The 15,754-nt window shown below is 42.8% G+C and overlaps 1 protein-coding gene across 2 annotated transcripts in view; it reads right to left on the bottom strand.

Moving 5' to 3' along the window:
• Positions 1–15,754, bottom strand: part of ORAI2 (ORAI calcium release-activated calcium modulator 2) — a 44,186-nt gene that overhangs the window by 6,753 nt on the left and 21,679 nt on the right. The window contains exons 1-2 of one of the 2 annotated variants that reach the window (XM_073670766.1): positions 3,707–3,819; positions 647–709 (exon numbers count right to left, since the gene is read on the bottom strand). Coding sequence is in view for 1 of the 2 variants with exons in the window: in XM_073670765.1 (XP_073526866.1) it covers positions 3,707–3,931 (225 nt within the window). In the remaining variant the exon portion in view is untranslated. Of the gene's footprint in view, positions 1–646; positions 710–3,706; positions 3,946–15,754 lie in introns of those variants that run through there. The other variant, XM_073670765.1, reaches the window with a different exon arrangement.

Below are 15,754 nucleotides of genomic sequence, written 5' to 3'. Positions count from 1 at the left end.
CTCTCGCACAGAGAGGATCGCAGCACAGCTGCGGAGGGGATAGAGAAATCAATTTCTCCATCTCCTCTGTTGCCGGCGTCGGCGGGTATCGCACTGCACTCGGGTGATATCCGAGTGCAGTGCGATGTTTCACACACACCCATAGGCTTATATGGGTGTGTGCAATCTGAATCCAGCATGCTGCGATTTTTTTCCAATCCGATCGGAGCTGGAAAAAAAAATGCCACTGAGCACAGAAACACAGGATTAAATTGGTCCGAATGCAATCCGATTTTTTATCGGATTGCATTCGTCCAATTTAATTGCAAGTGAGAGGGAGCCATCAAGGCTCTGTTCCCACAATGACCTCTTGGTGAGTTTTTGACACTGCGGAATTTCTGCACCTATTATTTAAATTATTTACGTTTTTCCATTGTGTTTTTGAATGAGTTTTTTTAATATGCCTTTTTATAGGGTTTTTGACGCTGGGTTTTTTGTCTCTTTGTGGTGAGTCATGCTTTAAATAAAGCTGCTTTGTTTCTTTATACTTCCTGGTATTTGACTTTGGCAAAACTTTACTGATACATTTAGGTGTGAACTACACGCGTTTTTGATGTGTTTCCGCTGCGGAAGCGCACTAAAAATGCACTTGCATTTAAATTATTACCTGCGAATTTTCCACATCTAATACCAGTCTATGGGGAAAATCTGCACCGAAAACTCAGCGCACCTGCAAGAGAAATTGACATGTGGATTTGAAACACGCACCGCAGGTCAGTTTACGCAGGCTGCTCTATTGAGGGCAGAGCAGAGCACTGCTCTGTGCATGCGCGGGGAAAGTCCATAGAGCGCCAGCGCATGCGCACTACATGACAGTGTGCTGCCCTCAGCAGGGCAGAGAGAAGGAGTGTGAAGGGGACACTGTGTGGATGAAGTAGTATGTGTCATCCACAAGAAGCAGAGAAGGAGGACGGCATCACAAGAAGAGGGGAGGATCAAGACCAACGACACCCACCGGACCAGACCGCCCCGTATGAGAGTATAAGAAAAAGTGTTTTTTCTGCCTTATAGGGCGAATTGGAGTGATATATACATTATTATAGAATGCGATCACATGGGGCTGAAAGGTGGTGGCCGAAGGATATATGGGAAAAAACTGATGACAGGTTCCCTTTAATCCTAACACAAATTACCGATGCCCCATTTTCCCAATTGTCCTCACAGACTGTACTTCATATCAGATAATTGCAGTACATATTGTCCTTTGTATCATTAAAAGAAGAACACACCGGTGACTCCTGCCCTTCCCGGTCTCTTCACATATCCAATACAGATACTCGTTCTCAAAACTGTTCTTTGTTAGGGGCTTCTGCTTTTGTCAGACATGAAGAACCGTTCACTTTACCATCCTTTGATATTTCTATGTCAGTTCTGCCAGACAATGTTCAAATGTACGGTGGAATTAGAGAAATATCACACAATGACTGGAGATTTCCATGACTCATTCGTTTTGGAATTTATTTATTTCATAAGCTTGAAGTATTATGTCAGCCTAGTAACAGAAAAACCTGTTTTTGGCAGGTTGTCACAATGTTAAATTGATCGTCTCAAACGTTCTTTTCAAAATCCTCGATGTTTTGTCAAAGCTTCAGAGACAACTCCAGCAGACAATGAAATTCTCCTTATTTAGTGAGGAAAATGAAACAATGTCTTCAGATTTTGTTACAAGTCCAAGATTCAAAACCACAATTATTTCTGTGTCTACAAAAGTGAGAATCTTGATGGGTTTTGAAAGATATTGTAAATCCTCAGATAAAAAAAATGGACGACTTTCCTACTGATCGATCGGTAAATTGCTCTTTCTACTGACTGCAATGTCAATCATGCAGTATATAAAGGGAATATGTCACTGGGTTTTTGCATCCCCATCTGAGAGCAGGATGATGTAGAGGCTGAGACCCTGATTCCAGAGGAGCATCACTTACTGGGCTGCTTGCTGTAGTTTTGACTAAAAACTGTTTTATCAGGGTCTCTGTCTTTAAATTATGCTGCTTTCAGATTAGGTAGCAAAAAACCCAGTGACAGGTTTCCTTTAATATAAGAGTAATGTCTAAATTGTCTGATCAAAAATATTATAGGAGAAAATGACAAATGTTATGTACTCCTAAAAAAAAATCTACCAAAGGAAAATCATTAACTTTATAAGGGCTCGCTCACAATCACGTATAAACCAGACTAGTGTAATCCAATTAAGAATCGGATAGCACTCAGTCCAGTGTTATACTATGGGGCAATAGCGTATCTGCGATTATTTTCTCATGCTGATAAGGCATGAGAAAACAATCGCAACATGCTGCTGGTGCATCCGAGAATTGGATCATACTTCCCATACAAGTCTATGGGTGCTTATGAAGCATCGGACTGCACTCGGATGTCATCCAAGTGCAGTCCGATTACAGCGGACACCGGCAATGGAGGAGATGGAGAAATTTTTTTCTCCATCTCCTCTGCACCTGTACTGCAATCTTCTCATGCGAGCCAATCGGAGCACAGAGCACTGACATTTGGATCATACTCTGACAGAGTTTGAGTCGACTGCCATTTGAATAATCGGCCCGATTCTCTCGCACGAGAGAACATACACCAGTGTGACCCCAGCCTAAGTGAAAGTATTTTATCAAATTTAGTACATTTGGTTTCGTCCCTTTAATTTATTCGTATATTGCTATATGTGTATGTTTATTTGAGTATTCATACTAATAAGAACCAATACTGTGCAAGTTCACTTTTGTTTTCTGATTTTGGGATTTATTCATGTTGTCATTTGGCGGTAGTCTGGCAACTAGAGTCCCCAATGATCTTGTATTTCCACAGGTCTGATACCACAATTTCGGTTAAGAGGTGTTTTATTCACCAGCTGGTCCTTGTTACGGAAATAACAGAAGCTGAGTAGTTGTGTCATGTCTGTGTTTGTAATGTCTCTTTCAAACCACCCTTTGGAAATCCATACTTTCTGCTTGCTCAGTGGGTGGGGGAGGCTCTTTCCGCTCTGATGCTAGTGCTGGGCACAGACTTTGGACTCGCCACCTCTTCTGCTCCCTCACCCATCTCATCACATGCAGCCTTACAGATACAGCACCTTCCTCCCCCTCCTCCCTTTCTTCTATATACTGTTTTAATTAAAGGGATTTTTGGAAGACTGAGTATGAGTAGGTTTCTAACCTGTTCCAAAATCCCTGCAAGCTAAGGAACTATAGGCTAATGTAGCGGCGGACACAGACTTAAAGGGGTTTTCCCCCGAACAAAAGTTCCACAATTGGATGTGCTTAAATAAAATGTTCCTGTGCTGAGATAATCTTATAAATATGCCCCTGCTGTGTACTGTGTAATGGCTGTGTCTGACCGTACTGGAATGTGGTCTGATCATACCACATCTCCTGGGCAGAGGAGGATGCAAAAGAGTATACAGACATTACAGCAGGGGATCACAGCTGATTGTTTCTTTGAAGTAAAACATTGCTTAAAAACAGGCAGGGAAATGCTTTACCTCACAAAAAGAATCAGCTGTGATCCCCGTGCTGTAATGTCTGTGCAAATAACCTCTTTAGTCTCCAGTGCCATCTATTACACTAGAATTTTTTAACACCTGATATGTCATGAATTTTAATTTTGAGAGATCTTATGACATTAAAACCTGTTTAAAAAAAAAAAAATGTATGAAGCTTACCATAGCAAATCCAGAGAGCAGAGCCGAGGTCCTGCTGGAGGCCTTTAATTTGGCTCGGCTTAGATACAACTTCCTCCAGGATAAGGCTTGCACCGAGTGATGATTGGATGTCACCAGCTCCAGGTAGCTGCGCCTGACCCAGTCTCTGTAGTCCATACCTTTGTTGCTGCGCTCAGAGACGGCCGGGGTGGAGGGATCCACTGGAACATTTAGTTCACTACTCATGGTTGCTAATAATTCTAGAAGCAAACAGAACCTCAGTCAGATAGCACACTGTAGTGACAATATGTTATGACACAGTGACAACTAACCCAAAAGGTTGAGGGCACGTTGTACCAAGACTAAGTATTAATTACAAAAGACAAAGAATGAATAATGTGTTATCATGAGCCGCCCTGGAGCTATTTGGATTGTGCACAGTTTTAATTATCATTATGGGATAAGGCCATGTCATTGCTCTAGAGTTTAACAATCTGTTTTCAAACATACTACTGAGAATGCTGATTTAAAGCATTTGGACTCCTTCAGGAATTTATTTTTACTTAAAGGGGTATTTCCATCTCTAAGATGTAATGAGTGTGATAAAAATATTAGCAAATACCTCCAATTAGAAATGTAGTATAGTTTTTCTGATTCACTATGTCGCTTCCCCCATGTGCATTGCAGTTGCTTAGATATCTATGATTATGACCACTAATAACTAACTGTCACTATTAGAGTGGTCGTAACCAGGGTCGGGCTGGGCCACCTGACTGCAATACTGCCGCGGCCACTCTCCTCTGCACACGCCCTCCCATCAGGGCGCGTGGCCTGACGGGAGGGCGCGTGACCTGACGGGAGGGCGCGTGGCCTGACGGGAGGGCGCGTGGCCTGACGGGAGGGCGCGTGGCCTGACGGGAGGGCGCGTGACCTGACGGGAGGGCGCGTGACCTGACGGGAGGGCGCGTGGCCTGACGGGAGGGCGTGCGGCCTCACGGGAGGGCGCGTGGCCTGACGGGAAGGTGCGCCGCCTGACGGGAAGGTGCGCCGCCTGACGGGAAGGAGCGCCGCCTGACGGGAAGGAGCGCCGCCTGACGGGAAGGAGCGCCGCCTGACGGGAAGGTGCGCCGCCTGACGGGAAGGCGCGCCGCCTGACGGGAAGGCGCGGCGCTAGTGAAAGGGGGATGGCTCCTGGGCCAACAGGTAAGTAGGGATGAGCGCTGGAATGACAGGGGTGAGTATTTATTTTTTTTAATCTGGGGCCATTATACTGTGAGGAGCACTATGCAGGGTCTTATATACAGTACGGAGCACTATGAGGGCCCTGTACACAGTATGAAGCACCATGCGGGGCCATATATACAGTATGTAGCACCATGCGGGGTTATATATACAGTACGGAGCACTATGCGGGGCCCTGTATACAGTACAGAGCACTATGCAGGGCAATATATACAATAAGGAGCACTATGCAGGGTCAAATATACAGTACGGAGCACTATGCAGGGCCATGTATACAGTACAGAGCACTATGCAGGGCAATATATACAATAAGGAGCACTATGCAGGGTCAAATATACAGTACGGAGCACTATGCAGAGCAATGTATACAGTATGGAGCATTATGCGGGGCCGTGTATACAGTACGGAGCACTATGCAGGGCAATGTATACAGTATGGAGCATTATGCGGGGCCGTGTATACAGTACGGACCACTATGCGGGGCCTAATATACAGTACGGAGCACTATGCTGGGCCCATTATTCTGTATGAAAGACTATGCGGGGACATTATTCTGTACGGAGGACTATGTGGGGTACATTATTCTGAATGGAGGACAATGTGGGGCCCATTATTCTGTATGGAAGACTATGTGGGGCCATTATACTGTATGGAAGACTATGTGGGGCCATTATTCTGTCTGGAGGACTATGTTTGGCACATTATTCTGTATGGAGGACTATGTGGGGCCCATTATTCTGTATGGAGGACTATGTTGGGGCCATTATACTGTATGGAGGACTATGAGGGGCCCATTATTCTGTATGGAGGACTATGTGGGGCCCATTATACTGTATGGAGGACTATGTGGGACCCATTATACTGTATGGAGGACTACGAGGGGCCCATTATTGTGTATGGAGGACTATTTGGGACCCATTATACTGTATGGAGGACTATGTGGGCTCATTATTCTGTATGGAGGACTATGTGTGGCCATTATACTGTATGGAGGACTATGTGGGGCCCATTATTCTGTATGGAGGACTATGTGGGCCCATTATTCAGTATGGAGGACTATGTGGGGCCCATTATTCTGTATGGAGGACTATGTGGGGCCATTATACTGTATGGAGGACTATGAGGGGCCCATTATTCTGTATGGAGGACTATGAGGGGCCCATTATTCTGTATGGAGGACTATGTGGGGCCATTACACTGTATGGAGGACTAAGTGGGCACATTATTCTGTATGGAGGACTATGTGGGGCCCATTTTTCTGCATGGAGGACTCTTTGTGGCCATTATATTGTATGGAGGACTCTTTGTGGCCATTATACTATATGGAGGACTCTTTGTGGCCATTATACTGTATGAAGGGCTGTGTGGAGATTACAGTTGGAGAATCATACTGTGATGGGGTCACCATTAGTGTTGAGCGAGTATGTTCTGTCCGAGTATGCTCGGGCCGAGCACCGAGTATTTACAGCTGCTCGGTGTTATGGTTGAATCGCTCCCTTGTGCATGATTTGCAACTGTTTGACAGTTTTATTACATGTGAGGAATGTGTAAGAAATAGACATTCCTCACAAGTATTAAAACTGGCAAACAGTCGCAAATCATGCACACGGGAGCGATTCAAACATATCACCGAGCAGCTGTAAATACTCGGAGCTCGGCCCGAGCATACTCGGCGAAAGGATTAATAGAACATAGTCGCTCAACACTAGTCACCATTCTTTGTTGGGGGGATTGAGGGAGAGGGGTACAGTAGGGTCTTCATACTGTGAGTGTGGAGGAATTCATTGTGGGGGTATCATACTGCGTTTGGGGCGCTTTTGCTTGCATCATACATTATTATCGGTTTCATTGAAGGATTTTTATCCTGTCTTAAATTACATATTTAAATTTTGCCATTGGGCCATATGCTTTTTACTGCTTTTACATAATATATTATAATATTCCACTATAATTTTTAAATTAATCGTTATATTTGATAAAGAAAAACTTCCTCAATTGTAGACATATTTTTTAATAAATATCAAGGTTGGCCCGCGACTTTGTCCAAGCTTTGAACTTTGGCCCTCTGTGTATTTGAATTTGACATCCCTGGCTTTAAAGGGAACCTGTCATGGCCTAACTACTATCTACACTGCCACCATTGCTTTCTTAGTGATTAGTGATGAGAGAGTATGTTCGGTTAACCCTTTCACCGAGTATTTATAGAATGCTCGGGCTTTAAGTTTTCGTCGCTCCGCTCCGTGAACATGATTTGCGACTGTTTGACAGATTTAATACATGCGAGGAATGCCTGTTTTTCCAGCATTCCTCACATGTATTAAATCTGTCAAACAGTTGCAAATCATGTTCACGGAGCGCCGAAAACTTAAAGCCCGAGCATTCTATAAATACTCCGTGCTCAGCCGAGTATACTCGGCGAAAGGGTTAACCGAACATACTCTCTCATCACTATTAGTGATGCAATGTGCATCACTAACAAGCTTTTTTCATTGAAATTGTTGGTATTATAATGATTTTATATACTTTGTCATACAGGCTCCTTTTCAGTCAGGGGCAGCGCCGCATTTAGTCACTGCTGGTGTCGTCCACGTTTTTGAATACTGCTCCCGGCAAGCGCTATTATTGTGGGGTGCATGCACATTCCTACATGTCCAGCCGCTGGTCCCGCGCATGCCCAGTGAGGCTGTGCCGCCGCTCATGGGCCACTGCTGTATGCTTGCCCCCTAGGCCAAAATTTGCCAGCCAGCCCCTGGTCGTAACCATTTATACCTAATCTACTGCAATGCCTGCACATGAGGTAAGCGACCAAGCGAATCAGAAGAAGGATACTACATTTCTAACTGGAGGTATTCGCTAATATTCTTATTATTACACCGACTACATATTGGGATAGGATCTTGGAGATGGGAATACCCCTTTAAAGTACAATTATTTGAGGTTAAAAATATTTTTTAGGTTTCCTGAAAATTTTTGCACCGCATGGCTTTTACAGCTAATTTCTCACACATTGTTGGCTGCAGAATGAGTTATCTGAGAATCAGTCAGTGAGCTTGTTCTGACATGGAGATTATAACTCTCAGACCGGTTTCACACATGTCCTGTGTGTCCGTGTGTGTCACACGTGTGGCAACCGTGTGCCACATCAGGATCACACGGACCGGCGCCTGAGAATCAGCGCTACAGTTAGCGCTGTTCCCAAGCGCCGGGTGCTGAATGTTGCCCTCATCGTGGTTCTTGCCGGCGCTGCGATCAGCACCAGCAGTGACAATGATGAGGGTAGTAGTAGTCTGCTCCTGTAGTGTTCCTGTGTAAAAATAAGATTAAAATAATAAAATCCTTATACTCACCTCTCCTAAGTGTTCCCCACTGTAATCCATGCGACTGTTCAGCAGTGAAGCCTGGAAGAATGACTCCTGCAGTGAGCGGGCCCGGAGCTAACCTCAGGATCGGTGTCCTGTCACTCACTGAGCGGGGCCCGCTCGCTGCAGGAGTCATTCTCCCCGGCTCCTCTGCTGAATGGTCGCATGGATTACAGTGGGGAACACTTACAACAGGTGAGTATAAGGATTTTATTATTTTATTCTTATATTTTTACATAGGGACACTGCGGGAGAAGACTACTACTACCCTCATCATTTTCCTTCTGGTACTGATCACAGCACTGGCAGGGAACCATGATGAGGGCAGCGTTCAGCTTCCGGCGCTTGGGAACAGAGCAAACTGTAGCGCCAATTCCCAGGCGCCGATCCGGGTCACACTGATGACACATGGATGTCATCCGTGTGTGCTCAGCGGATCTTTTGCGGATCGTGCATCCACAAAAAAACGGACATGTCAGTGTGTGGAGCACACGGACACAGAGTCCGTGGAAATACACTGACATGTGCAAAAACCCATAGATTTGAACTGCGTGTCAGAGTCTCTAGGACGTGTGGAAACTGTCACCATACATACTGGAAACACGAACCTGTGAAAGAGCCCTTATTTGTTTTTGGGTACACTCACACTGGCGTATGTTCTCTTATGCGAGAGAATCGGGCTCATTATGGTAATGACACTCGGCTCAAACTCTGTCAGAGATGATCAGAGTGTCATCTGAGTGTGATCCGATTCTCTCGCATGAGAGAATCATATCACAGGTGCGGAGAAGATGGAGAACTTAATTTCTCCATCTTCTCCATTGTCTCTGTGACTGTATATCGGACTGCATTCGAATGTCATCCAAGTGCAGTCCGATGTTTCACCTGCATCCATAGATTTGAATGGATGAGCGTGATCCGATTATCAGATGCAATCGGCATGAGAATAATATTGCAGATCTGCACTGCCCGAATTGGGCCGAATGCTATCTGATAAAACAACGGGTAGCACTGGACCGTGATATATGCTGTTGTGAGTGTACCCTTTTACTGAGCTCCTTTCTGCTGATTTAGGACCACAAACCACATCAAATGAGAGCTTAGCCTTCTGGTGGTCAAAAATCAGCTTAGAAAATCTGTATAAAAGACAGATAAAAGAATTACAAACTCTGTCAGAACTAGCTCACTGACAACTTCTTAGTTTACTCATTCTGCAGCCAGCAATAGACAGTGCAGCACAGATGCTTTTGATGAAACCCAATTGCAAAACTTATTTTTACACCAAAAATACATGCATTTAAGTTAAATAATAACATATTCAGGATTCTCATGTCTTGCTAAGAATAGAGAGCTGTCTGATAACAAAGAGCATCACTCGCTCTGGAAGACCTGTCCTGAATTATACAGACAATCTGCTGATTGAAATAAACACTGTGTAAGGCCACATTCACACATTCAGTATTTGGTCAGTATTTTACGTCAGTATTTTTAAGCTAAAACCAGGAGTGGGTGAGAAATACAGAAGTGGTGACGCGTTTCTATTATACTTTTCCTCTGATTGTTCCACTCCTGATTTTGGCTTACAAATACGGAGGTAATATACAGACAAAATAGTGAATGTGTGAATGTGGACTAATGGTTAATTTCCCCTTAGGTGGCTGTGAGGGGAGACAGAACACTTACTGCCAGGTTTCCCCACTCGTCACAGGGGATAGTATATCAGAGCAAGGAACACTTTATAAACTGATGGGTTTTGGATTTTTTTTTACTAATCTTTACTAATGTGCCTGTTCACATCACGTTTGACCCATATGTTTGTAACTTCGTGAAGGTACCTGTATGAACCCCTAAAAACCTGGATTAGCAGGAGCCCCTGAGGGAGCCCCAACACAGCCAGTCGCTATAATGAGGCAGACGCAGTCACTTTGTGCTCTGATTGGCCTTCATTTCAGTGGTGTTAATCTTTTCAAGACAGACACAATAGCGGCATGGTAGACCACGATATCCACCTAAAAAATGGACAACCCTAGAAGAAAGGCCATTCAGAGTCCAAAGTGACAGCCTCTACCTCATTATAGTGATTGACTCAATCTGGGCTCCCTCAACGGCACAGGCGAATCAAGTTTTTTCGGGGTTTTAAACAAGTCAAACAGGTCTTAGTAAGTATGCATTATTCAAAAAGGACAACTCCTTCAAGTGACATTGAAGGATAGACGAGACGTGTTTTGAGCGAAGACCACAAAGTGACTGATCCGAGATGAAGAAGATGAGAGATTAGGTCACTAATAAGGGTTAACGTATGAGTGAAGGCTTAAATGCTGGCCAAGGAAGGTGTCCCTTTTTAATTTACTCTAAGGTAGTCCCATATATCACTTTTCATCATAAAGCATTAGCGTGTTCATCTACTCTTTGTTTCTGTCGCTTACCTATTTTCTGAAGGCAACTTCTGTAATATGAACCTCGCTAATGTGCTCTTTCCATTCATGCAAAGCATAAAACAACACAGGAAAGAACACCAGGCCTTTACGGTATACAGACACACACAGACTGCGTTGGAAGGATTCCAGTGAAGGATGATACTCAATAATTCAGTATAACACCCAGATCTACACTTTAACGTGTAAGTTTCTTTATACTGTATGCTTAACACATGGTAAATTAGCCATTATTTTACAAACACTGGGTGTAATTGGACATTATGGGTAACAGGAGAACGGAAAAATAACAATGGCTGACAGCATAATAAACATAGTACAATATTTATTTTACTTCTTCCTTAGTTAAATAGCTTAGTAAACGCTCCAGTACCAGTATGTGCCAAATTCCACACATGAGTAAAGTGCCCACATAGCCGGTATGAGCAAACCCACCCACCCACTAAAAAGGAATGATTAACCTGAGCGTGGCAAGTATTACACAGTCAGACAAGGTCGACGCGCGGTTTACAGGGCTCCGCGGGAACTCAAGGAACAGACCTGTTTATCTAGAACTCATTGTAAGGCAGCTCTGTGCCAGACACAGTCAAAGGTGGGTTACAAGTTGACATAATGGTTAAAAAAAAGCCAAGCAGGCCAATCTAGATGCCAAATAGTTTTTTTTTTTTCAGTGGGTTTTTTCCTATTTCAGCGCTGGAGCGGTGCCACTACCACTGCCTAGTATTAACTTACCAGCCGCCGTCTTCAGATCTTCCCAGTGCTGCTCCAGTCCCGCAACTTCTGACTGACCGGAAGTCAGAGGTAACAGTCACAATCCCTCAATGTAAGTGTATGGGGGTCTCATTCTGGCTCTCATAGACTTACATTGAGATGTGACTTCCGGTGCGCCCAGCAAACAATAGAGCAATCCGGCAGGTCACAAACAACTGGAGACCAACCAGTGTGGCGCCGAAGGCAGAGGCTGGTAAGTATAAGATTAGGAGCAGGGAGCTTATATCAGTACCTCCGCTCCTGGGATAAAGTAAAATAAAATTAAACGCTGGATGGTGCTTTAAAAGTATATTAGGGCCTCTCTAACGTATTAAATGACAACGGTATTTTAAATTGCAGACGGTTGTATTGGGGTGTGGAAACTTTAAAATACAGTAACCCTGACTCTGTAAATAGAGAACTCCTTTGGTCTCTGATCCAGAAGTGCATTATAATATGGAATTTAACAGTCCCAACAATAGAAGACTGAGCAGAGGTCGCAGAGGCTTTATGTGTGTCGGGTACGTAGGGCGCTTTACTTGCCATACTGAAATGGGCAGCACTGTCTGTCATGGTCGCACACCTGGCGCTTGCACACTGAATCCCATAGATGGTTTCTGAACCTATGAAGAGGCACGGAAAGCGATCACTGCAAAGTCCCTGGCAGCCCAGCTCCACCACCTACCAACTCCTGACCAAGCTGCTCCACTCCTCACCCTGCCAGGGACTTTGCAATGAGGTACAATTGTTGTTCTAATGATGATTCATGCAGGGAAAAGAGACTTCCTGTCTCTACCTAGAGCATAGAAGTATTCAGCTGGTCAGTTTTTAATCACCTCGATGGAAAACAGAAGAATTATCTGGGTAGAAAGGCAAAATGAGCAATTGTAAGTACACAGTGCAATATAATATGATAACTGCACTATATTAAGAGGATAAAAACTTTGATGGGAGGAGGAGTGCTTATTTAAAGAAAATATGGCTATTCAGATTAAAGTCATGAGATTCCAATGAGGAGGAAGAAGTTTTTTCTTACTGTGGAACATGTGGATTTTCATGGGATTTTAAGTCAAAGAAACTTTTATGTGAATGTTTTCTTTTAATGTTATGTCACAATTTTGAGCTCAGCATTCTTTTCTGATTAAACTCTTAATATATCAATTAGGCTTTCATGCATCTATTTTTTATATGGAGCACTATCCACAGAATAAGTAATAAATGTATGAAAGCTGGGACCCCTCCAATGCTTGGAACCCCACTGATCATTAGAATGGGTGCAGGGGAATGTCACAGGGCTTGAGCATGGGTGGATATTCTCCATTCAAGGTCAATGGAACTGACCATGGCAGGTGAGTCAACATTCAGACGATTCCATGAGTCTCATAAATATTAAATGGAGCTGCAGGGTGCACGCTTCACTGATGTTCTATTCAAGCTCCTCCTCACTGGAGAGGTAAAGTGAAAAGTAATGGAGGGCTCAGACCCTCTCATCAAGAGATCTGGAGGCCTCACAGTGGATAGTTGATACATATCCATTGTGAAAAAAATCTTTAACCCCGTTTAGTCTCCCCCTTTTTTGTGCGCTGAGCCCGCACCTTTTCGGGCACATAACAGCTTATTTCATCAGCTGTCATGTGCTCCTAACAGCCGCAGGTGGAATCGCGATCCACCCACGGCTGTTAACATGTTAAATGCCGATGTCAATCTGACAGCTCTGTCCATTGGCGCGCCCATCACATGATCGCGGGTCGCCGATGGGTAGTCATGACAACCCGGGGTCCGCAGGAGACCCCTGTGGTTGTCATTGTCGAACTGCTGTGAGCATTTTGTTACATAGCAGATGAGCATTTTTGTTACACATAGAAAGGTTGAAGACCTGCTATGTGTAGCACAAGCGATCGGCTGATTGCAGCTTCAAATTTCCCATGGAGACTATTGAAGCAAGTAAAACAAAAAGTTTTTAAAAATATAAAAAAAATAAAAAAAAGATAAACGTTCAAATCACCCCCCTTTTGCCCCATTCAAAATAAAACAATAAAAAAAATACACATATTTGGTATCGCCGAGTTCAGAATCGCCCGATCTATCAAAATATGAAAAGAATTAATCCGATCGGTAAATGGCGTAATGAGAAAAAAAATCAAATAGCCAGAATTGGTTTTTTTTGGTCGCCGCAACATTGCAATAAAATGCAATAACGGGCGATCAAAACATTGTATCTATCACAGAATGATATCAATCAAACTTCAGCTCAGCTCGCAAAAGATAAGTCCTCACCCGGTCCCAGATCCCAAAAAATGGAGATGCTATGGGTCTCGGAAAATGGCGCCATTTTTAAATTTTTTTTTACAAAGTTTGGATTTTTTTTCACCACATAAATAAAAAAGAACCTATACATGTTTGATATCTGCAAACTCATAATGACCTGGAGAATCATAATGGCAGGTCAGTTTTAGCTTTTAGTGAACATGGTAAAAAAAAAAGAAAACAATTGTGGATTTGCACTTTGTTTGCAATTTCACCGCACTTGGAATTTTTTTCCCATTTTCCAGTACACAATATTGTAAAACCAATGGAGTTGTTCAAAAGTACAACTCGTCCCGCAAAAAACAAGCCCTTACATGGCCATATTGACGGAAAGATAAAAAAGTTATGGCTCTGGGAAGAAGGGGAGCAAAAAACGAAAATGGAAAAACCCAAGGTGGTGAAGGGGTTAATATTCTCATCAATGTATCATGTATACTGAAGCACTAAAAGGTTGGAAAACATAACCAACTTTTACCCTTCTTTTTGGTCAACCCAGTGTGATTCGATCATTTAGATGTACAGACATATTTCAGAATGTTTTGTTCAGAAAACATGCGATTGTAAGACAGCAGTCCCAAGAAACTAATCATCAAAGGATGTCAAAAGGAAAGGCACAAGAATGCTTGGAAGTTATTTAACTTCTCTCAATGCTTTTATCTTCTGCTATTGAATTTTTGTCTAAATAAATTTAGGGACATAATTTACATAAAACAAGGGGAAAAAAAGGACAATACAGTTGTGGGTACATAAGAATAATTTAGAAGTCATTAAATCATCACATTTTATATACTACAGTACATGGTTTGTTAGAATTAGCTACAAAATGAAAATATTAAAACCATTATACGGCTCATATAAAAGCTTTGTGACATTATACAGTTTATCTCTAATTTTACTATAGTACATTGTGACCTTAACAAATCCAAGCTGGGAAAAATATTTACTTCTGCACCCAGTAGATGAACTTTGGCTATGAATAATGTAGTCTTAAAAATTGGTATGTACTTTTAACGCAGAGTCTAACGCTAACATGCCTGTAGAGGTGCATAGGAAGCCGCAACATTACCCACTGGTGAAACCACTTTAATGACTGTAAAACACAAAGGGCTTTTAGTATGCCAGTGTTAATGATGGCAGGAAAGGGGTAAGATATGCCCAAGTCATTGAGAGGCGGAAACCACTCAATGGATTAAGTGCATCTTATCACTGTTGTGCGCGTTCATGTGCCTCCCCAGAAATGTAACTCCAGTCAGTGACAGGAGTACATTTCTGGTGTAAGTTATGTCACTAAAGTGGCATAACATCGGAGGAATTTGTTGGGCTAAATTTGCCAAGTCCTATCCCGCCCATCCTCAACCCCACTTTGGTGTGAAAATGGTAAAAGTCACAAAATTTTTGCGCAACTTTGACTTTCACAAAAGTTTTGCAAAATTTGCAAAGGGTTTAACACTAGTTATCTGGTGAAAACACCTTGATGAAGGTTAGTTTTTTCCCTATATTTTTCTAGCTCTAGCCCTAGAAACATGGGATTTAATAAAATGTTATTTCATGAAGCTGCGGTATGTAAATACCTGATAATGGTAAAATTATTGTCACAATTGTTGTTTTATTCCGACACTTTATTGGTTCACATACAGTGGGGAAAATAAGTATTTGATACACTGTCAATTTTCAAAGTTTTCCCACCTACAAAGAATGGAGAGGTCTGTAATTTTTATCGTAGGTACATTGCAACTGTGAGAGGCAGAGTCTAAAATAAAAAACAGAAAATCACATTGCATGATTTTTACATAATTACTTTGCATTTTATTGCATGAAATAAGTATTTGATACAATAGAAAAACAGACTTGGTATTTGGTACAGAAACCTTTCTTTACAATTACAGAGGTCAGACGTTTCCTGTCGTTCTTGACCAAGTTTGCACTGCAGCAGGGATTTTGGCCCACTCCTCTATATATAGATCTCCAGATATTTC

The sequence above is a fragment of the Phyllobates terribilis genome, unplaced genomic scaffold, assembly GCF_046119375.1.
Source record: "Phyllobates terribilis strain yellow unplaced genomic scaffold, ASM4611937v1 Scaffold_2__4_contigs__length_985480577, whole genome shotgun sequence".
Taxonomy (NCBI): Eukaryota; Metazoa; Chordata; class Amphibia; order Anura; family Dendrobatidae; genus Phyllobates; species Phyllobates terribilis.
The sequence above is the reverse complement of the archived record's forward strand: the minus strand, read 5'-3'. Positions and strand labels throughout refer to the sequence as shown.